The sequence below is a fragment of the Engystomops pustulosus genome, chromosome 8, assembly GCF_040894005.1.
Source record: "Engystomops pustulosus chromosome 8, aEngPut4.maternal, whole genome shotgun sequence".
Classification (NCBI taxonomy): Eukaryota; Metazoa; Chordata; class Amphibia; order Anura; family Leptodactylidae; genus Engystomops; species Engystomops pustulosus.
The window spans coordinates 32,218,326-32,242,762 of NC_092418.1; the positions used below are offsets into that span (position 1 = coordinate 32,218,326).

The following is a 24,437-nucleotide window of genomic DNA, read 5'->3' on the forward strand; positions in this document are numbered from 1 at the left end:
CGGCATCATCCAGAAATGTACTATGAAGTGACAAGTAGTTTGGTTGTAAAAAGTCAAGGAGGCGGAGATTTTAGCACTGAAGTCAAGCTCTCTCTTCCTTAGAAAGCCCCTATCACTGTAATTGAAGGTCCTACATTCAGAGACATCACTAACCAAATCTCCTGAAGTCTGATGCATGATATCAATCACAGAGGAGGAGGCGTTCAGAGCTCCCCACGGTGACTTCAGTCCTCCTCCTTGACTTTATACAACCAACAAAAGTGAAAAATAATCAAAATGTATTTAAAAAAAATGTAAAGTTCAAATTATCCAATTTCCCTAGATCAGAATTAAAAAAATGAAATAACAGGTTAGGTATCACCGTGTCCCAAAAGTCCTGATCTAGCAATATTAGATGGAAAATAATGTCCTAAAAAACAATAAAGGAAAATAACGTCCAAATCAACGCTTTTTCAACACAAAACTTTGGCTAAAAAGTGATCAAAAGTTGTACAGTCCCAAAATGGTAGAAATGCAAATTTATCTCAACCTGAGAAAAATGACACCTTACACAGATCCGTATAGTATGAAAAAGTGATTGGCTTCAGAATATGGCAAAATGAAGAATTAATTATTGTACAAAAGGTTTTACATCTTTTAAAATGTACTCAAACATTTTTATCGCTGTGATTGTAAAGACCCCAAAAATTAAGGGAAGGCGTCATTTGGTGCACACAGTGAAAATTGAGCCCACAAAAAAATGGTGGTTTTTTTTTTGTTTTTTTTTGTCAATTTTGCCAGCATTGGGAATTATTTTCCATTTTCCCAGTACACAGCATGGAATTCTAAAGAAAATCTGCCATCAAAATCCATCATGATAAAACAGGGGCACCTACTTACAGATCCAGGTGCTGTGACAGTGGTAATCTTCTTATATATGTTATCCATGTCATACTTCATTCTATAAACAACTTTTATCATTATGCTAATGAGCCTGAGGGTGTTACCAGAGCCCCTCAGTGCTGCAGATTCACAGGCTGCTACAATGAGTACAACATGCGTCACCCAAAAACCCCGCTCTCTCCCTCAGCCTGTCTGCCTGTCTGTCTGATCTAGCAGCAGTAGGAAGAGCAAGTAAGAGGGGAGACCCCTGCTCATTGTAACAGCCTGTGAAGCTACAGCACAAAGGGGCTCTGGAAATATCTACCAGAGCCCTTGAAGCTGGCAAGTAAAAAGGACACTGGCAGCAATGGGGGTTAATAAGCTCATCAGTTTTATATGTGGGACAAAATACAAGTTATAAATACAAATATATATGTTATAGCTTTCCTTTTTTAAAACTATAAAGAACTCTGATCTACTTGTACTGCACCTTCTCCTACAACAAACTCAGTCACCTCATGATAGGTTACTGAACAGGGTGACAAAGGTGGACGGACAGATAAGAAAAGCTTGGAGCGCAGTATACAGGCGGCTGACATTGGTGAACTTGTCAGAGAGATTTTAAAGGGAACCTGTCAGCAAATATAAAATGCTGAGTTATATACTACTCCATTCCATTTGAATGGCATCAATTAAAAAACTTATAAAATGGTCATTCCCTGGCAGCCTGCAGCCACCGTCCACTCACTTATAACTCAGCCGCAGACTCCCCCTAGTGATATCCCAAATGTTAACTTCAGCCCTTGCAAGGGACTAGGAAGGAAGTCATTCTGCGTATGTGGATTACAGTGTTAAAGGGGTTGACCATGTAACTTCAAGTTTTTGTTATATATACTGTATTTTACGCACTATAAGGTGCACCAGAGTATAAGGCGCACCATCTTTGAATGCCTGCTAAAACATCTAGGTTCATATATAAGGCGCACCTGATTAGAAGGATGAATGACCAGCAGGGGGCAGACCTGTGCACAGTTCAAGGCAGCTGTTGTCTGTAAGTACGGTTCATATATAAGGAGCACTGGACTATAAGGTGCACCTTTGATTTCTGAGAAAATCAAAGGATTTTTCGTGCGCCTTATAGTCCGAAAAATACGGTACAAGGGGCAGGATATTAGGCAATTAGCCAATACTTATATATACCCCGGAGATCAAAATTAGAGAACAATGTATGATCACTTGATTATTTTCAGAAATAATGTAATCTCCATGGATTAAGATTTGATGGATTTTTTGGCAGTGTTTTACAAAATTACCAAAGTAAATGAACATTTTTGTTTTGCAAATAAATGTGATGATGACAATTAGAGAACATCAATGACTGTAGCACAGAGAAAGATTATAATTACATTTTCTGAAGGTCCCACCAGTCACCAGCTGTAATTGTCTTCAGCACCGGCCATGGGATATCACTCACGGCTCTGCTGGGATTCTGCGCCTTCCAGTCTCTTCCAGAGTTCTGTTGTGGGTTTCTAGGCCATAACTTTGTCACCAAGGATTTTCCAGGGGTTTTCTATTGGGTTTAAATCAGGACTTTGTTTCAAGGAACTTTATATTCTTTATATGTTTTGCAGTGGGAGGGGACATTGCATGAAAATTGCTGGCTGAGCAAAGAACGCAAGGAAGGGACCACATGTTTTTGAAGGAGGTTCTGTTACACCCTTCCATTCACTGCCATGTAGATGTATGAGAGGTCCAACTCCTGCTGCAAAAAAACATTGCCCAAACCATGACACTTCCTCCACCCCCTTTTACTGACAGATTTTGGGTTCAGTCTTTCGACAGTCTATCAAGGAACATAATGGGGGTCATTTACTAAGGGCCCGATTCGCGGTTTCCCGACGTGTTACCCGAATATTTCCGATTTGCACCGATTTCCCCTGAATTGCCCTGGGATTTTGGCACACATGATCGGATTGTGGCGCATCAGCGCTGGCATGCATGCGACGGAAATCGGAGGGCGTGGCCGAACGAAAACCCGATGGATTCGGAAAAACCGCCGCATTTAAAAAAAAAAAAATCTATCGCGGAGCTTGCACTTACCTTCACTCAGCCCGGCTCGGTGAACTCCAGTGCGTTCCGATGCTTTTCAGCGCAGCAGCGCCACCTGGTGGACGGCGGAGGAACTGCCTTAATAAATCCCGGCCGGACCCGAATCCAGCGCAGAGAACGCGCCGCTGGATTGCGAATGGACCGGGTAAGTAAATCTGCCCCAATGTCCCCCAGCAGATCCAAAAAAAAACCCCTTTAATCTTGCTTACATCACTAAAATGAAATGAACCACTCCTCATCTGTCCACACCATAAGCTCCCCAGCAAAGGATTGTCCAGCCTTTTGATTATTTCTGCTAATGAGAGGTTTGGTCACTGCAATGGGCTTTTAGTTCAAATGCTACTAAACTTTAAGAAACTGTACAACGAGACAGATCCTTACCCTGTTCAGTGCTGGAGCAATTCCAGTTGCATCATTGAACAATTATCCTTTCCTTTCTTGCATTTGTCTTCTGGGAGCAAGCAGGGGGACTTGAATGAGTTTGTGAAGTTGTAAAGATGCAATATTCTAGAAATCACAGACTTGGAACAACCAACTTCTCTTGCTATGGCTCATAGGGTCACCCCTTTGGCCTTCATCTGGACAACCTGCTGCTGTTGTGTTTTCAATCACTTTAGAATAACTCACGATTTTGGAAAACTGGAAAGTTAGGGTGTATTCACATGAATTTTGAAAGGCATTACAACAGCTGAGAAGAGATGATTTGCCCAATTACATCACTGGCAACATTGCATTTACAAAACGCATATGTAAACGCAATGTAAACACATGCGTTTACACAGAGTTAACAAACCCAATGTTAGCACAGGTAACATTGCATTTACAAAATGCATGTGTTAAAAGCAATGTAATTAGGCAAATCTCTTCTCAGCTGTTGCAAGGCGTGAAAATGCACGTGCTGACGCCACTTGTGAATACACCAGTTTATGGGCAGGAATTTCTGGCTGATGAGGTAAAAAGACAGGAGGCCTCACTTATCAGGAAAGAGGAGCAGAATTATTACTAGATGTATATTGGTAAATTACCTAATATCCTGCCCCCAAGACATTACAAAAAGATGAGGTAACGTGGTCAACCACTTTAAAGACGCAGGGTTTAAAAAACAAAACAAAAGACCCTCCCATCACAGGGGACGTGTGTGACCCTGCAGCTACTCTGCCCCCACTGTCTGCATCCATGACACCAGAACCAGAGGGGAATGATGTTCCTGGTCAGGATAGTTATGAGGCACTTGTATTACCATGAAAAAGGAGAAATAAAGACAAAAACGTTTTAAAAAATATTTTAATGTGAGATCTCAGCGGCATATGAAATGTTTATCCAATAGAAGCAGAACATTCACAATGTATATACATACAATATGCACTTAGTATTTTATAGGAGACACAGTCCAACATTCTCATGTCACAAAGTAAAGCAAACAGAACACCGACATGTGGAGGGTCCAGAAATAAATAAAAAACCTGTTTATTTTAATCGGGGTGAATAATTATGTAATTGTATATAGAAATAAGAGCCCTGATTATAATACAGATCTTCAACTCTAATATTTGTAGTCTGTAAAGATGCTGCAGAAGCCAGAAAAGAGGACCGCTGGAGGAGCCGCTACCTCCACATTACATAGACAGACCATGTAATACTCCATGTCACCAGTGGAGGTGCTGTGGAGATATTCAACACTTGCTGTTAGGTTCTTTCACGTTACAGCTGATCACTGGGATACTATCTCCATTCCCTATAGGTGATGGACTGAGTAAAAAAATTCTACTAAAAGGACATGTACCACCAGGATGAAGGATTGTAAACCAAGAACAGCGACATACTGGTTATGCCCTGGTTTTTTTTTTCTTTTTAATAGAAAGGCTTTCAAAATTATGCAATTAAGCCTGAGGGACTCCATAGGTGCTAGTGGAGCCTGGAGCCCCACAGGCAGGGTTATTTGCATAGGAAACTTAAAGAAGAGCGGATGCTGCCAGAGGGGGGCACACACCAGTATGTTAATGTGCTTGGTTTACAATCCTTCATCCTGGTCGAAGATGTCCATTAGTTATGTGGACTTTACAGCTTTATCTACAAAGTAACTACTTTTCTCTCTGTTGATAAGTAAGATCCCATTGTAGCCAGACCTGGATGTATTGCTTTTCTCCTGTGTTTGTTTCTACAGCTCTGAGCTGCGAGTTTTAACCCTTTCTGCTTTCTCTCTGGTAACAGTGGTCTGTGAGCAGTTCTCTCTAATATAATTGTCTCTTTCCCAATTTCTTTCTTTCACTTTCAACTAGATGAGAAAAGATCTGCTGAGCAGGGAGATCATCAATAAAACAGCTGTGTTAGAAAATAGTGCTGGCAGAATACTATAGCCAGACAGGGAACGGTATTAACAAAAACAGGGAGGTACCCACACACTATACAGACTAGAATACAGGATCTCCTTATCAACGGACATAAAACCTGTTACCAAGAAGGGACTTTCCAAGCAGAATTTCTTCATAAACTAGAATAGAAAAACATTCAGAACACTCCATCCCAGGGATTAGGGGATTTCCACTACCCTTTCCTTAAACTTGCCTCTCCCCTTGCTCTTGTTCAGACTCTGCATACAGGGATCGGTAGTGAAAGATTGCACAGAGGCCATCATTGCCTTCGTGACCACTGCCATGGGCCTGTTACTGCCCGAAACTAACGCTATAGCAAGAGCTCGGCTGTGGTTGGGACGGCACTGCTGGCCTCTATACAGTGTGTGAATGGGAGAGAGGCAAGTATAACAGATATATCATTATAATACACCCCCCAGCCATATATCAACTTTTTTTCTAATCCTGGACAACCCCTTACAGATGCACAAGTTGGTCGTCAGTGGTAGACGCTATGGTGCGGGTTATAGCAGTACATCCAGTCCTGGAAAGGTAATAGCAAAGCAAAACCATACAATGTGATGTAATTATTACTATTATGTCTGCTTGTACCAACCATGAGGTATTTTACATACTACAGATATTCCTTCTAGCCAGGGCTCTATTTGGTTCAATAGAAACCAAAAATGACTGAAGTTTTGACACCTATTACTGAACATTGGATGTGCCCATTCCCCACAATATAATATCTATACTCTAAGAGCAGATCTTGTGGACTTAGTCCATGGGGGCTGCAGTATTATTTCACATAGAGGTTGAAGGGCTGGACTCACAATTCACCTTACAGTGTCCTTTATAGAATTCCTTTAAAACAACATTCATAGAACATATATAAAAACTGGTGCAAAACAAAAAAAAAGGTGCTACAAGAAGTTTTGTGCTGTTATTTTCCAAGCACCAACAGAGAAAAAGCAGAATCTTACCAACATGCACCTTACACACACACACACACACACATTTATATACAATATTACACACACAACGGTATAACACTAGACACACAACAACCTGCAAGGCGGACACGTACACTCCATCCCGTTGCTTACTTAAAGGGGTTTTCTGCATTTATTCAAACAAACCTTGAGCGCAGGTTACATGAAATATTCTGCAATTCTGTAGTAGTCTTTATGGGATATACGTATCAGGACTTGTACAAGCCCTGAAATAATCGTATCTCCTTTAGCAATGCCAGGAGTTGCGATTATCTCCATACTTGGCATGGAGGGGGCCGGCATTCCTGTCCCACGCCAAACACTATCTACGGCCTGCGCCTGTTCAGGCGGACACAACCTCCTGATATATACACCGTGATGGAGGACAGGGGTGAACATAATATACCCGCGCACGGGTATGATATATAGTCCCCATTATGTCTCAATTCTTTAGCATGTGCTAGATCACCGCTTGCTTACAGAATTTAAAGGAAAAAATAAAGATCTCCGCTTGCTTTTATCAGAGGAGTCAGTTGTGTTGCTCCCTGTCGAGGCAATCCTCAGAGAGCGGACAGTCTACATGTCAAACATTTAGATTGCAGAAATCTAAGACTTTTTATATTGTATATATTCATCACAGTCAAGATCTAGATGTGTGCAAGAATGGTCTAGCTCACTGACGGGAAGCAGAGATCTTGAAAATGATGAAGAATTTAAAATACAGAATTGTTGAACTATTAATTGTTAGATTATGCTTTATTTGTGCAAAAATCCCCTTAACAGGGAAACTTCCACCAGGATGAAGGATGGTAAACCAAACACACTGACATACAGGTGTGTGCCCCCTCTGATAGGGTCTGCTCTTCTTTTACCCTTCATTTTATGAAAAAGGGGCTTTAAAATGTTTATGAATGAGTCTGAGGGGCTCCAGGCTCCATTAAGATCTATGGAGCATAGAGCCCCTCAGGCTCATTTGCATACTTTTTAAAGCTTTTTACAAAAAAACAAGGATATAAGGAGCTAAAATTAGAGCAGACCCTGCCAGAGGGGGCACACCCCATGTCAGTGTGTTGGGTCTACAATCCTTCATCCTGGTGGTAGATTTCCTTTAAGTACATTAAGTATGTGCTATTTAAATGGGCATTACCGTCTGACAGCTCCGATTACTTGAAGCATTTTCCCAGCTCTATTAATTAATGGAGTAATGGACTCCCCACTGATCAGCAGCTGTGCTCCCATTTATGTCCTCTGGGTATATTCTGGCACTTAAATAGGTTGTCTGTAAGTTACAAGGCATGGCGGCTTATTTCCAAAAACAACACCACATCTAAACATGGTTTGTGCTGGTATTGCAGCTCATCTGTTTAGAGAAGAAGGAAAAGCTTAACTGAAATATCAAGCGTTACCAATGGTCAGGTGTGGCGCGGTTTATGGAAGAAAGTAGCCAGGATCGTCTGATTCAGGGGTTCTGTGTGTCCTCCTATACTACCGCAGCTACAATTCATCTGAATTGGAACAGAGATGCAGTTTTTTAGGATACGTTTTCTGTCGTAGCCCGAATTATTTGATCGATTGGCTCCCAAGCATCCAACCCCCCTCTCCCCACTGATCTGATGCAGATGAACTTTCCTAAAAAATAGGTCATCAATATCAAAACCCCTTCACATCTATAGGATTCACACAAGCAACAAAAACAGCCCCTTAGTTGTTTCCATGCTCCTGCCACAGAGGGGAACACTCCTATAAATTTGACATACCTTACATCTTTACTTTTTTCCTTCTATTGCACAGGAGACACATAAAATACAACACTCGCTTGTCCAAAGAAACAAAAAGGGGTAGTGCAAAAAGCAACCAACATCATTCCCCAGCTGCCGCATCATTGTCCTGTAGTAAAGGAAGGTTACTGTGTTATTTAGAGAACGGCTTCACTAGCGCCCCCCATATTCGCAGAGGTGAAGGTGCACCGCTTGCAACATAGCAATGGCTTAGACCTGATTTGTGCGTAAAACATGCGGTGGAGTCTGACAGGGACCACAGCCGCTCCTCTCCTGGCACAGGCTCCGCAGGGCGCTCAGTACAATGTCCGGCATGTGGTCTGTGATCATCCGGGGGCTGATGTAAATGCTGCTGAATGCAGTCTCTTTCGACCATCGTGCGTTGTATTTCACATCCGAGAAACAGAGCCTGTAAAGAAACAGATAAGAATCAGAAAAAAAACAGTAACTTGGTTATTTTTGGCGCCCCCATAGACTATAATGGAGAGTGGTGCACATGCTAGACAGAGGTTGGTTTCCAGTTTCTAACCATACAAGTTATACAACGCTCTATTATATTCCTTTACCAATTTCAAGATCACTGCTTGCTCACTGTTTACATCCAGAAGACTTGTCCAGACTTAAGAGGCTCTTATCTCGTACACTGCAGAAATTGGAGCAGCACCAAGTCAGACCAAATCATTCAGGGTCTGGGTTTAGTCAATGCAGGTTTACACTCGCTGACTGTAAGCAGAGATGGTGATTTTTGAAAAGCTGAAAATGGAATAACTTCTCTTCTTATTAAGAGATGTCCAATATCATTGGTCATAGGATGTGGATTAGAAAAAAAACTTTTTAAAACGTGCTGAGCAAAGTTCACAGCTCACGGTTTTCAGCCATCTTGAGCTAAAAAGAGAGGCTGCCGAGCATGTTCTTTAAAAGGGATTACTGACAAAAAGTGGTCACTTTCTTAAAAATCAGCAAACTCAGAATTCTGCAGGGATTTTTCAGTTGCACCTGGTTAAGACTTTGTATAGTAACATTGAGAAACTGACAATTCCACCGTTCTCTGAATGCCGTACAGTGAAGGTACCTACCATCCAGACCTGCTGTCTTCTATAATATGGATGATCTTCCCTGGTAGATACAGATGGGGATATCTAGGGGACTCCGGGGACGACCCATCAGTCAGAGTGTTGTATGAGGAGGATTTCTGCACCAGTAAAGTCTGCTCAGCCAGCAGCGGCTGTGTTAGCGATGCCATGTTTCGTCCATCCAGTTCTGTTGGGAAGTCATCTGGATTGCCTCCGAATATTTCATACCAACATCCATGCAGCAGGATCTGATACTGAGAGAGAAGTTGTAAAAATGTAAATATATGCAGGTCTTCCACCATCTGGGTTCCTCAAATATGTCTTTCCCAATATAAACCGGGGTTTTATCTGGAGTTTCTGCAATTGGCCTATTTCCTAGAGGCCCAGCTCCAAAACTTCAAGGGTTGGGTGGTTACTATTAGGACAGGTTTCATTAGTTGTATATTGCAGCATCTACGAGGAGCAAACTGCATCTCTCGCTTCTAGTAGCACACAAGTTCCTCCTGTAGCCGGGCCACAAGCCCACATTGTGTCTAATGCACTTGGTAAGGTGGAAGTGCTATAAACATGCATCACAAGGTATACCCCAATTTGGTGCAATCCGTATGGGAATTATACCAATTGGAGGGAGTCTAATCATGGGTACAAAGGGGAGTGCTCTTTGTTGCTCATGTGGATCAGTGGACATTTGGAGCCTCCATTAACAGTTTTTCAGATATTTGCAATTGTGACCTGCTGTGGAGGCCCAAGGTTAGGCCTATTATCTGGAATTGCATTCATTTCTTTATGGTCTGGTCAAAAAAAAAACAGAAATGTAGATATCTTTGCTAATTTATGAAATATTTTCCAATAATCAGAAGAAGTGCACAACAAGGCTTCCCCTTCTCTCCCAACAGTCACTTACCTTGGGTCGGTTACAGTTGACCACCATCCTTAATATTCGGTTCTTCAGATCTTCCATGTTGGGTAAGCTCAGTCTGTAGTGGATGTAACATGACAGTGTTGGAAACAAGCAGTTATTCCTAAAAGTTATTCATAGATAATTTCTTGAAGTTCTTACCTCGGTACAAGATCTTTCCCCACGATTATTGAGATTATGAAATTCTTTGAATAATCAGCAAGAGCTTTGCTAGAAAAAGATTTTTAAAAAATTGAAATGAAAAGTAATGAATGAAGACAAAAGAAATTTCCCATCCCACTGACAGCAGATATGAATGTGGCATCAGACCAAAGCTGCTCATTATTAAAAAGCGGTTCAACGATAATTATATAAGAAATTCTAAAGAGATAGGAAATAAACCTGCAAGTTATGAGGAAAGTATCAGAGAAGGACACTGTCCTTGCACTCTAATCCCCTGCCAACTGTTACTTCTCTTGGTTAGTCTTCCCTGCACCCTTCTATAGTTTAGCCTCGTTCTTTTTTATACATTGGGGCCCAAACTACCGTATTTTTCAGACTATAAGGCGCACAAAAAAATCCTTTGATTCTCTCAGAAATCAGGTGCGTCTTATAGTCCAGTGTGCCTTATATATGAACCGCACTTACAGACAACAGCTGCCTTGAGCTGTGCACAGGTCTGCCACCTGCTGGTCATTCATCCTTATAATCCGGTGCACCTTATAGTCTGAAAAATACAGTATACACAATATTTAATGTGGGGAAATTTTGAGTTTTAAAGCAGTTGTCTGACAGGAATAGCTCATGTTTCCCCTATACGCCATAAGAACAGGTAGGGGGCCAGAATGGGGCAGGGACTTTTGGGTGTAACTATAGCATGCACCAGCTTCCTGGCACAGGTTATAGTGCAGATGTATAGCAGGCTGGACCTGGGGTAGAATGAATCCAGGAGCATCACAAGTCAGTGTGTCCGAGTGTGTGTGTGTGTGTGTGTCCGAGTGTGTGTGTGTGTGTGTGTCCGAGTGTGTGTGTGTGTGTGTGTCCGAGTGTGTGTGTGTGTGTGTGTGTGTCCGAGTGTGTGTGTGTCCGAGTGTGTGTGTGTGTGTGTGTGTGTGTCCGAGTGTGTGTGTGTGTGTGTGTGTGTGTGTCCGAGTGTGTGTGTGTGTGTCCGAGTGTGTGTGTGTGTGTGTGTGTGTCCGAGTGTGTGTGTGTGTGTGTGTGTCCGAGTGTGTGTGTGTGTGTGTGTGTGTCCGAGTGTGTGTGTGTGTGTGTGTGTGTGTGTCCGAGTGTGTGTGTGTGTGTGTGTGTGTCCGAGTGTGTGTGTGTGTGTGTGTGTGTGTGTCCGAGTGTGTGTGTGTGTGTGTGTGTGTGTCCGAGTGTGTGTGTGTGTGTGTGTGTCCCCGAGTGTGTGTGTGTGTGTGTGTGTGTCCCCGAGTGTGTGTGTGTGTGTGTGTGTCCCCGAGTGTGTGTGTGTGTGTGTGTGTCCCCGAGTGTGTGTGTGTGTGTGTCCCCGAGTGTGTGTGTGTGTGTGTGTGTCCCCGAGTGTGTGTGTGTGTGTGTCCGAGTGTGTGTGTGTCCGAGTGTGTCCCCGAGTGTGTGTGTGTGTGTGTCCGAGTGTGTGTGTGTCCGTGTGTGTGTCCCCGAGTGTGTGTGTGTGTGTGTGTGTGTCCGAGTGTGTGTGTGTGTGTGTGTGTGTCCGAGTGTGTGTGTGTGTGTGTGTGTCCGAGTGTGTGTGTGTGTGTGTGTGTGTCCGAGTGTGTGTGTGTGTGTGTGTGTGTCCGAGTGTGTGTGTGTGTGTGTGTGTCCGAGTGTGTGTGTGTGTGTGTGTGTCCGAGTGTGTGTGTGTGTGTGTGTGTCCGAGTGTGTGTGTGTGTGTGTGTCCGAGTGTGTGTGTGTGTGTGTGTCCGAGTGTGTGTGTGTGTGTGTCCGAGTGTGTGTGTGTGTGTGTGTGTCCGAGTGTGTGTGTGTGTGTGTGTGTCCGAGTGTGTGTGTGTGTGTGTGTGTCCGAGTGTGTGTGTGTGTGTGTGTGTCCGAGTGTGTGTGTGTGTGTGTGTGTCCGAGTGTGTGTGTGTGTGTGTCCGAGTGTGTGTGTGTGTGTGTGTCCGAGTGTGTGTGTGTGTGTCCGAGTGTGTGTCCGAGTGTGTGTCCGAGTGTGTGTCCGAGTGTGTGTCCGAGTGTGTGTCCGAGTGTGTGTCCGAGTGTGTGTCCGAGTGTGTGTCCGAGTGTGTGTCCGAGTGTGTGTCCGAGTGTGTGTCCGAGTGTGTGTCCGAGTGTGTGTCCGAGTGTGTGTCCGAGTGTGTGTCCGAGTGTGTGTCCGAGTGTGTGTCCGAGTGTGTGTCCGAGTGTGTGTCCGAGTGTGTGTCCGAGTGTGTGTCCGAGTGTGTGTGTGTGTTGGGGGGGGGGGGGGGGGGGTGCTGGGGTTGGAGTATCATGACTGGTGTTTACCGCGCCCATTCAGGATAAATCCCCCCTATTACGAGGCCTGATCAGTGATTTGTATAATCACAAAACTATGTTCTCATCATGAGCATCTGTGCCTCCCTTGGTACATAATAATATCTGCTTTGGTGGCAGCCGCCTGGCACTGGATGCTGAAGTTTAGTTTATTGTCTATCTGGTATAGTAGATTACTGAGTTTCTGTGATGGGGGCAAAGAAATTTATATAGGAGGCCCCAAATATCCAAATTAAAGGAATGCAACTTTATACTGCTACATGCTTACTACCAGACAATTTTCCAATACTGTATACTTTCTGTATGAATTCATCATTGTTTTCTAGATCTCTGCTTGCTGTCATTCTATAGAAATCTTTTATATTACTTTCTGTGGATATAAATCTTTGCATGGTCATATGATGGACATGCAGGTGTACAAGCCATAAGCACCACACAGCTTTTAATTACACAAACAATATCATTAACTAAAAATGGACAACCCCTTTAACATCAGGAAAAAGAGGAATATGGGGACACTCAGTGTAAAAAAAACCTCATAATGGGATTTATTAGAGGGAGGAATGGTTGGAGATTTCTACTGTGTCCAGCACAGCCGGGATCTTCTTTAACCATTAACAAGAGGAGATAAAATATTACATTAAAATTATTTGCTTTATGGGTTATATATTCTAGGAAAATACCATCAATGTTTACTAGAAATTTGCCCACTGTTTAAGTGCGGCCAGGAGATGGCAGCAGAAGCATCCTGATCATATAAGAGGTCGCAGTCTGGGAGAGTCAAGAACAATCCAAGACAATAAGGGAAGGGTCATAAGTACAAAGCAACACCCTGCACAGTATATAACAAGGCATGGGACTTCCATTAGTTTGGTGAGTAGGGACGTAGGAGGTGGAATTAGGGGTTGGTATAACGGATAAATGGTTGCAGATTTGGTCACTTTACCTGAAAAGGCCCCCTGGTGGTGAAAATGCATAGCACTTGAGGGTAGGAAAGGAACTCCGAAGCTGCACTGCCAATACAGAAGCTGCCCCGGCCCCTAGGCTATGTCCTACAATGACAAGCTTGTATTCCTGGCAAGATAAAGAAATGAAGAATTGTTGGAGAGGGGAGATGGGGATACGTGTTGATTTATAAAAATGTTAAAAAAAATCTATAAAAAAGAATTGTCGGAGAGAGAGTATAGCAGCGTCAGAGCAATAAATTAATGACCACTTACTGGTGCGACTGTAAACGCTTGATTCAATATGCCGTCATTTATAAGCCTTCTGTAGATGTAACTGGCAGCCTGGCATATACCCTGAAAAGAAGTGGATTTTTACAAATCAGGAAACCAGGAACATGGAAAATTAAAGTTTAGCTTTCTTTAAAAGCCAAATAAAGTCACCAGGAGCCATGTAATCCAGCATCAGCAGCCTAGATCCCAACTCCCAAGATTTACACCAGATTTCACTCTGTTGTATTGTATTGTACCCGTGAGCCAAATGACAATCTCAGCTCTGCTGAATCTATATCTACTCTTATATACTGCCTAAGATTTCATGTATTATCAGAAATTAGAAAAAGTTCCTTACCTTATGTGAAAAGCAATCTCCATCCACCCCATCTGTGTGCAGGTTCTCGCAGTCTGCTGACAGGTCGGTCAGGACATCCTGCAAAGGGCAGAACTTGGGGTTAGTTCAGTAATATGGATGTATATAAAAAATGTGAAGTTTGTTAATAACAGAGGGTGATAAGCTAGTGCATCATCTCCAGTACGTCACCTGATCAATTGTTATGTTGGCCATACGGCCTTTAAAGGGGCGAAAACAAAAATCAGCGTTTTGGTGGTTGGGGTCAGACCATCAATGCTTAAATGTCAGTGGTACCAGGCTCAGAACCACACATGTGCTTACATTGCTATGCTATATCGATATCAATGAGCGCCATATAATGCTTCACCTGTCATAAGGTGGTGCTACAAAGAAACGACGCAGTTGTGTCCATGTTCCTCCCACTATTACAGCAGATCACTGGGGGTACCAGCAAAAACAGATACGGTACCAGTAAACAGTAAACTCCATTAAAAATGGTCAAAAAATGAAATAGAAAATCCACAACTTGCATATGAAAGCAAACAAGTGTGGATAATCTATATACGTACAGAAGTGTAAATGTTCACGGATCTCCAGTTACCTCAAGGGACAACGTTCCTCTAATGGCAACCAAGATGGCTTCTGTCTTGTGATCAAGGGCAACAAAAAATGGGATTTCATAGATCTACAAAATAATATGAAAAACGTCTTAGAGGGGCATAGAAATACAATGCACTCGCTCCTGGGACATGATGGTCATAGTCTCACCCGGTTATGAAAGGAGATATGGATGAAGTCCCGGTACTGGAGGCCTGTGGTTTGTAAAATGGAGCCAAAATGGCAGTTCAGGTTATCACCGCCTACAATGTCATGCTGGGCTCTGCGGCTCTGGCAGCTGGAATAGGAAAAAGAGATCATTCAGATCAATTTGGTAGTATAAAAGGGGGTTTCACATGTAGCTGTTAATCACTCAGAGTAGGCGGGGCAAAGGACAACTGGGTTTGCTGTCGGAGTCCTGGTAGTAATAAAAAGTATAAAAACTTTAGATTGTTGTATCTACATCTATAGACCATACAACATTCATTACATACAAAAAAATCTAAACCTCGAATGAGCAGACACTCACCATTCTCCGCACAGTTTGCATAGTCCAGTGACCGGGTTACTATATACATAGAGGGGCCACCCATAGGCGGCGGCTGCAAACTGCATGTAGTGAGCGGCCTTACCCAACTCCACTTCCAGGTCATCTCTCTAAAATAAAAAGACAGGGAAGACATAGGAAGATCCGCTTGATTTAGGCGTAGATAACCCCCAGTAACCATTACTATGACTGACCACAGGATGTGATGGTGACTGGGATAAAACTTCATCTGGATCGCGACTGAGTTCAACTTTGTCTTGTTCCTGGTGAAGAAGGGTCAGGCCAGCAGCGATGTCACTGGGAACCAAGTCTGTATCCTTTAAAACATATAACCACATTTTAAGTATCCCTAAAAAAGGGCTGTCTAGCTGCTAAAGTGAAATTTCAACCCCCCCCCCCATCTAAAGGTTAGGGGATAACTTAATGATCCATGGCTGTATCAGTGATGGGACCCCGAAAGATCACAAGAACAGGGGTCTGCTGTACCCTGAATGCACTCTGCTGCTCTATGAGCTTCTATGGCGCTGACGGAGAAAGCCAAGCGTCATATTCAGCCATCTCTGTCAGTGCCATAGACAATGGATGGAGTGGCAGAGCACATGTGCAAACAGACAACAGACCCCCATTCTTGTGATAACGTTTTATGACTGGACAACCCCTTTAAAAGACACCATCTAAGATTTTGCTGAGACTTGGAGATTACTCTATGCTGCCAAAAACTCACGGCTATGTGTACAACTGAAAGACCAGTGGTTCCGGCAGGAACCACCCCCCATTAACAATGAAGGAATAAATCTACAACTTCCTTATTTGTACAGAAAAACTTACAGCAAAGTAACTGGTGAGGAGTTGTGCAATGCTGGAGAAAGCCACCCTGTTGTCATTGTCATTGCCTATGCAGCAGCAGAGCAGGCGGATGCGGGTCTCCCACACCCTGGTAGCGGTCTTCTTGAAGTTGTACAGTAGCTGATCGGACTGGCTGCTCTCCAGGTTGTGATCTTCATCCCTCACGTAGTATAAAGCTTTCTTGCGTCCCAGCGGATCAAACACGATGACAATGGCTATAGTGGTGAACAGCATGATGAGCCAGCTGCGATATACAAGAAGAGAGTGGGACACCAGGATTAGGCTCATACTAATATGAGAATGTTGCCAATAACAACTACATCAAAGTGCTTGTACCAACAGCTTAAAGTTATCTCCTATCCACAGGATATCAAGCTGATCAGTGAGGGTCCAACTACTAGGACCCCCTGCGAACCAGAGAATGGGTGGAGCAGCAGGTCAACCAGGTGTCTGCTCCACCTAAAGGGGTTTTCCCACAAAACAAGTTTAGCCCTACCCACAGGATAGGGCCTAACTTGCGGATCGCCAGGGATCTTAGTGATGAGACCCCCCACAGATCACGAGAAGGGGGGGGGGGGGTGTCCGATGTACCCCTATCACCCCTTGGCCGCATGACAGGGCTGCCCTGTTTATCTCCAGAGAGCTGACAGATTGCCGAGCACCGAGCAGTAATTGGAAATCTCTGTCAGGTGCTTAGAGATGAAGGCACCCCATCGGACATCCCGTTCTGGTGATCTGGACCCCCACTGATGAGCAAATTAGGCCCTATCCTATGGAAAGGTCCTGTGATTGGCAGTTGGACCCTTACCAATCAGCTGGTTATCCTGTGGATGTGAGATAGTTTAAACAGGGGGCAATAGATGGGCACAGGGCATACTGGAAAACAACAATCCACATCGAGAGAGGGGTCTCTGCTATTGATGGGAAATCACAGTATTAACCAGGAAAGTGGGTAGGATATAGACTGCTAACTGCATGTAGTCCATATCTACCCACGTCTCGTCTCAAACTTGTCTCAGTATAGTGACAATACACAAACCTTTTTGCGTGTATAAAAAAAAAAAAAAGAGACAGTGGATCTTACCTAGCAATGACGGTAAGTAGGATAACATGCACCACCGTTTTGTCACACTGGACCCCATTGTCCGACACCCAGATTGCCCCCATAATAGCCCATGCGAATTCTGGGATATAAAGGGCCAGGCGGATGTACACCAGTTTGGGCATGCACTTTCTGGGACCTGGGTTGGAGATTGTACCTGGAAAACAGCAGATAAAAAGGTAACAAAATATCACTATAAAGTACCACTTGTTAAAGGGGATGTCCACGTTCTGTAAAATTGGAACAGGATGCTAATAGATAAAAAGCGTCACAGATGTCTACAAGCCGACTATCCACTATGGATCTACTGCATGGGAATAGGAGCATTAACTTGGCCCCTACTCATAGAACTGAGCTGATTGATGGTGCGGTTGGGTGTCGGACCCCCACAATCTGATGCATTAAGCTCCATCTTATGGAAACATCATTCATTTTAATAAGCTAGAAGACGTGACAATAGCAGGACCGTTCAGTGGTCTTTGCACAGATGAAGGGCACATGTATGAGCATGTAAGATATTCCAATACAATTTTGCCCGCAGCTCTTCATGTACATGCGAGATCTCCTAGATCAGCCCTAAAAGTAAGTTATCCCCCAGGCAAGTGAAGACTTGCAGAAAATGAAGGACTACGTAGAAAGGTGAATTTCCTTCCTTGTTCTGTACTGTAATGACCTCCCATCTTGGAAGGACTTTAGACATTGCTCATCCTTATCTTTTTGATTTAGGAATGGAAAGTCAGGACTGCTGTGACCTGTGCACAGACAGAGCAGTAAGAGGCAAGAACCCAGGGGTGAAAATGTACGACTCTGTTCACATTTGTGTTTTCACGCTTGCTGCAATAAACTGGCCCCAAAAATAAAGATGTTAGAAGGAGAATGCCCGACCTTGCATACTGATATAGACGATGGATGACATGCAGCAGATGACTGCACCCAGCATGACCAGGAGGACGATGAAGTAGCTCTGCAGCAGGGCTCCCCCCAGACAGTCAAAGTGCCCTTTATGGACCGAGTACAGGACCAAGACCCCAATCCACCTGGAAAACAGATGAAGTTACCGTATTAAAATAAAATAACTTATAATAGCTGTAGTTGCATGTGGTTAATTTGCAAGTGGCTGAGCTGAACCTTCACACAAAAGCAAGTCCCAACGAAAGCTCTCTGAAAATAAGTGGAAACTTCCTTAAAGGGAATCCACCATGAAAGTCTATGCTGAACAACCAGGGTCACTTATGCATCTTCTTATATCCGTCATCCATGGCCTCCTTCCTTCCAAAATGCTAATGAGCCATAAAGGCAATGAATGTGTTACAGAAGCCCTCTCTGTGCTGTAGCTTCACAGGCTGTTACACTGCGCAGGAGCAAATGGTGGTCTCACTGTCCCCCATGCACTTCCTGTAATCTTAGAAACAGTGGGGGAAAAGCTCCAGCACAGTGTAACAGCCCAAGAGATAAGATTACCACAGTCACTTTGCCTGGATTTATCATGCTTCATTTAGACGGTAGATTTTCTTTAAAGGTGCATTCCCTATCCATAGGATAACTTAGATGTGGTGTGGGTGGGGCTGACCATTGGGACCCCACAAATCAGAAGAAAGAGGGATCAAAACTCCCTCTGTGCATGAGGTGGTACACATCTATGATCAGCCATTCATTCATTATGGGGCGTCACTATACCAGCAAATCTATAATAAATGGACGAGGGTCCCAGCGATGTCTAACTTATCCTGTGAATAGGGAATAAGTTCATACAGTGGAGCAGCCCCCCTTAAAGGAAACATACCATCAAAGTCCATCATGATAAACCAGGGACACTTACATATAAGATTATTACCACAGCCACGGTGCCTGAATCTATGTGTATTATCCATGGCTTCCGTTCTTCTGAAATAATTTCTTAAATATATGATAATGAGACAGAGTCCTTGCTTACTCTATCTTCAAAGGCTGTTACACTGTCTCCCCTCCCCCTGCTGCCTTAGCACTTGTGCAGTAAGATTACAGCAGAAAGTGCTGAGTAAATAAGGGGCCTGGTGAGACAGTGTAACAGCCTGTAAAGCTAGATCACAGTGGGGCTAGGGTCGGCCCCTCAGACTCATTAGCATTATTTAAAAAGTTGATTTTTATAAGGAAGGAGGCCAAGGATAACAAAATTAAGAAGATTACCACAGTGACGGTGCCTGGATCTATGAGTAGGTGCCACTGGTTTATCATGATGGATTTTCATGGTAGATTTCATTTAAACCCTCAGGCCCCCGGCACACAGAGAACAGAGCAGAAAGTCCAGCTTCATTATATGTGTGGGTGCTAGCCCCGGGATATGAAGCTCCTATACAATGCTAGAGGCTGAGTAGATGCACCCTATAAGGCCTATACAGAATAGACATTTGTTTGCTTATATCACGCAGTTGGATGGATGACATAAATCACTTCACTATTGATAATAATTCATTTATTTATAGCGCACACAGATTACGCAGCGCTGCACAGAGCTTGCCAAATCAGTCTCTATCCCCAATGGGGCTCACAATCTAATCAACCTACCAGTATGTTTTGGAGTGTGGGAGGAAACCGGAGGAAACCGGAGGACCCTGCGGAAACCCACCCAAACATGGAGAGAACATACTAACTCTTTACAGATGTTGACCCTGGGACTTGAACCCAGGTCCCCACAATTCTCAGAAAATCAGCACAAAGAAAGCCTCTGATCAGAAGGAGTGACACAGATACAGTGACGGGGAGGGATGACTGACCAAGAATCGAGTATCTAATGGGAGAAGCTAGAGATAAAAAGTAGGGATCTCGATGTCTATCCTCTTGAGATTCCCATCTTCCAGGAGCCCTAACCCAATCCTTCATTTTTATTCTTATAAATAGTGAAAGTGATCCCTCAGATGCAATGATGCAAATGTTAATGGTCCATGATTTCAGCAGTCTCCTACCAAAATAAAGATTTAAAGGAATCTACCATCAAAACCATGCAGGATAAACCAGGGACACTTACCCATAGATCCAGGCACCGTGACTGTGGTAATCTTCTTGTATTTGTTATCCATGGCCTCCTTCCTTCTACAATCAACTTTTTAAATTTTAGATTGAGACTGAAGTGCCCTGGGTGTAGTTACCAGAGCCCCGCCATGCTGTAGCTTCACAGGCTGTTACACTGTGCAGAAGTGCTGACCCCCCCTCCGGCCCTTCTCACTGTGCGAGATTACAACAGGGAGCAGAGGGGGAGTGGAAGTGTAACTGTCTGTGAAGCTACAGCACAGAGGGGCTCTGGTAACACAAGGAGCCCTTCAGTTACATTAGCATAATTATAAAAGTTGATTTTAGAAGGAAGGAGGCCATGGATAACAAATATAGGAAGATTACTAAAGTCACGGTGCCTGGATCTATGAGTAATGTCCCTGGTTTATCATAATGGTAGATTTCCTTTAACACCTCCATAAAAGGAGCATTGCATACTGATCCTTCCACTGTCATACAACGTACTGTGACAACCTGTTGCTTAATACCTCTTGCATGACTACAACCCCATCATTTCCTGACACTTATTCACAATTTTGTCGAATTGCTTTACATATAGGACAAGATAAAGCTCTTTGTTTCATCATTCAGTCTTCCTATGATTGTATTTCACAACGTGTTTGTGCTTCCGGCTCTGTGTACATTGTTTAGTCCTGGCTTCAGGTAGAATCTGATTGGTGGGGGCGTCAACAACCTAAGGGTACATTCAGAGATCGCATTAACGCCTCACCAAGCGTCATAGACGCATGATGAGGCACCATTACTCCCCGGAATAATTACCAAGCGTAAAAGTACGCTTGGCAATTATCCCTGGTTGTAGTGTGTGGCTGAGCGGTCCGGAGCGCACAGCAATGGTGTGCAGGACATTACACTGGCAGCGCGCGGGCCGGCACTGCTCAGCACACACTACAGCGCTGGTAGCCTCTAGAATGGAGCTGCTCCGGGTAGCCGTGATGTCACGCGAGGAGGCGGAGCCTCCGGGAAAGGGGCGTGGCTTACTAAGCAGTCTCCTCACAGGAAGTAGAGCTGTAATGGCTGCCTGCTAGTAGAATGTGTACAGGTACTGTGTGCATACCTGTGTATGGAGGGGAGGGGGCTTGACAGGAGTGGATGTGATAAGGTCACGGAAGACCTGTATGTTACATGGGACTGCATGTCTTGCAGGTGCTGAGTTGGCATGAGGTGTATTTTACATAGGACTGCATGTCTGACAGGTGCTGAGGTGGCAGGTGTATTTTACATGGGACTGCATGTCTGACAGGTGCTGAGGTGGCATGAGGTTTATGTTACGTAGTACTGCGTGTCTGGCGGGTGCTGAGGTGGCAGGTTTGTGTTACGTGGGACTGCATGTCTGGTGCTGAGGTGGCATGAGGTATATGTTACGTGGGACTGCGTGTCTGGCGAGTGCTGAGGTGACATGAGGTGTATGTGAAACAGGACTGCATAAACAGTAAAAACACGTAAAAAATGACAAAGACACAAATTCAATTAATAAAAAACCTAAAAAAACGCCTCCCCCCCAACACAGACACCAAAAAAAAATAAACCAAAATTTCTTTTTAAAAAAAGCATTTTACAAAGCAACTATCATGGATTTGCAGTGTCTGCTGCAGTCTGGCCAATGGGGCTCGGCGGGGGCTGCCACAGTCTGGTCACATGGGGAGAGGGATACATTGTGCGTTAGCCACAGTGTGGTGGTGGGAGGTTTCGGCGGGCCGCAGTGCGGTGGTGGGAGGTTTCGGCGACTGTGGTTGGGGGGTTGGTGGTGTCAGCTCCAGTCTGGTCAGTGCATGATGTAACATCACTATAACTGCCTCCATTTGCTATTTAAACACAGAAGATACTGACACATGATTTTCTTATATAATTAGCGTCTATCTACATTATATACTTGTATTACTGAAAATTTCATACTCCTTCCCGGCTAAAAATACTCCTCAAAAATAGTAAGAGGAGTATTATTACCCTTCTAGAAATATGTTAGTGCGACCTCTGGGTACATTCACACAAAGGTATGCCCACCGGGTGCTGGAGAGGAGGAGGTGACCCCTCCATAGGAAACAGCGGAGCACGGCCGCAGACATAGGGAAAGAAAGAGCACTCTCTATCTTTTCCCCCATATACAGTGCGGATCGGTGCCACATGTGCCACCATTTTAACCTTCGTTAAACTCAATAAAAGCATTCATTGTCCCTTATACACATCTCATTCTCTCCAGTTTTTGTTTAAAGCTACATATGAAGCATTACATGAAGAACCAAGGACATTCTTATCTACATTCTGCTATGTATATTGAAGTACATGGGTCACCAGTGCAATTATAAAAATCAAGTCTCGGGAAACTTCACTGTAAAAAGTCCATCTACTATAGAACATTGTCGGCTTGTTCCTATGACCACTCTCTTGATCAACTCTCCGGTACAAAGCCCTTTAAGACTCCTCTCTCCCCGACTACTATCTCTCAGAGAACAACGGGATTAGGAGTGTTGAGATGTAAGAGCCCAACAATTGGTACTAAGGGAGGCTCTGAAAGGACCCCATACACATTACATCAAAATCAGCATCATTAGGTTCTGGTACAACAGGTCTAATATGCCCCTCACCCGGTCCTTATGTGTTCTGTTTAAAGGGAGTAATTTTACACCCTAAAGTGTGTTGGTTTTTACTTGATGTTCCAATAGATGCTCTGACTCCGTGTCCCTGCACGCTGCATCGCACACCCTGACGTCAGCCGCTTGCTGCATCATAGTGTGTGAGCCAATGGCATATAGGAACAGCATATCGAAGCAATAACCTAGAAAGACACTTTCCAATCCTCCTCTTAGTTGACTGCAGGACTGATATGGGAATATAATAACCATGATATTAAAGGGGTACAACGAAATAAATGCAGCCCCTACCAAGAAAAATACACCCTACAGTAGGGCAGTCCAACTCACTAATAATTCATATTCCTAGGATTAATGGAAATGGCTTATCTTCTCCTCAACAGTCCCATAAGGACCTATGTACAATCCACAAGTGTATCTACAAATAGTGGTCTCACTGATCAGACACTTCTACCCTTCAGATAAAACTTAAAGGGGTTTCCCATTTTGTGAACACGACATTGAGGCAATGTGTGTGACTTCATCTCTTCAGGTCTGAAAAGGTAACGGATAAACAAAATCTCCTTTAATTTGTGTCTCAACCCGTTTCCAGTGATCCAATAATACAGTGCGCTATAGAGTAGAGTCATAGCTTTGTATCAGGTTCACATTTTGTACTGCTAGCACCTCCTCACGGGCATCCAATCCCCGGCCGGGCATGTGCTGTCCCTCCACATTGATCTATAGGATAGCACGCTCCTGCATTGCCTATAGACTGGTCAGCGGGGTACAAGGGGCACCCACAATGACACAATGCACCCCCATGCCATGCCTGGATGCAAAGTTACCTGAAGAATAGTTACATTCAGATGTAGCCATTACAGGGGAGTAATGCTACCAATACTACAAGTCCCAGCAGATGCAGACATTACAGATGCATTGTGGGTGTTGTAGTCCCCGGGACATCTTGTTTACTAACGACCTGTCACGTGCTGGCAGGTGTCACGTGACAGGTACCGCACACTACAAGTCCCAGCACAACCATACACAAGGGGGTCACCTGACCAGAAGCCATCACTCACCAGATAACCCGGACCAGCAGCTCGAAGGCTCCGGGGAACACCAGGTCATCACTGGCTATAGCCCAGCGCCGGCCGAACAGCTGTAGCCCCGGCATCCTGACAGCTGCGGCTCCGGTGCGGATATGGCAGATCGAGGGTGAGACGGAGGAGGAGGAGGGGAAGGAGGACTACCCCACTGCCACCGGCGCGGCCACACACCGCGGCATCTCCCCGTCACTGCGCTCCGCGACTACTGTGCACCGCTCAAAGCGCTCCGACCGGAAACAACGGAGCCCGCGTCACGTGCCCGCCTGTCCCCCGGATGTGTCCGTCTTTAACACTGAAGAGATTGCTCTCCACATTATTCTGGGACTTGTTGTGTTTTATTACATTTTAATTGCTGTAAAATATATTGTTCTCACGCTAACAGTACAATATATATTATAATGAAATGTTGTAAAATACAGAAAAGACTATTAATGTGGAAAAAAATAAACCACCCCTGGCCACAGGTTGTGTGTGGTATTACACATATGTCCATCGAGTCCAACCGAATGATTGCCAAAATGTTTTTTTTT

At 44.1% G+C, this 24,437-nt stretch overlaps 1 protein-coding gene across 1 annotated transcript; it reads right to left on the reverse strand.

The window, feature by feature from the left end:
* Positions 1–4,236: 4,236 nt before the first annotated feature.
* On the reverse strand, positions 4,237–24,165 carry DAGLB (diacylglycerol lipase beta). The gene is made up of 16 exons (XM_072120568.1): positions 23,881–24,165; positions 18,069–18,220; positions 17,166–17,340; positions 16,064–16,325; positions 15,430–15,552; positions 15,218–15,345; positions 14,860–14,986; positions 14,693–14,776; positions 14,092–14,169; positions 13,737–13,817; positions 13,463–13,590; positions 10,225–10,293; positions 10,069–10,141; positions 9,168–9,418; positions 8,308–8,500; positions 4,237–8,200 (listed from the first exon to the last, which is right to left on the reverse strand). Exons 1-16 carry the CDS (start codon positions 23,973–23,975, stop codon positions 8,174–8,176), a joined length of 2,046 nt encoding a protein of 681 aa, XP_071976669.1. The 5' UTR covers positions 23,976–24,165; the 3' UTR covers positions 4,237–8,173.
* Between the last annotated feature and the right edge of the window lie 272 nt (positions 24,166–24,437).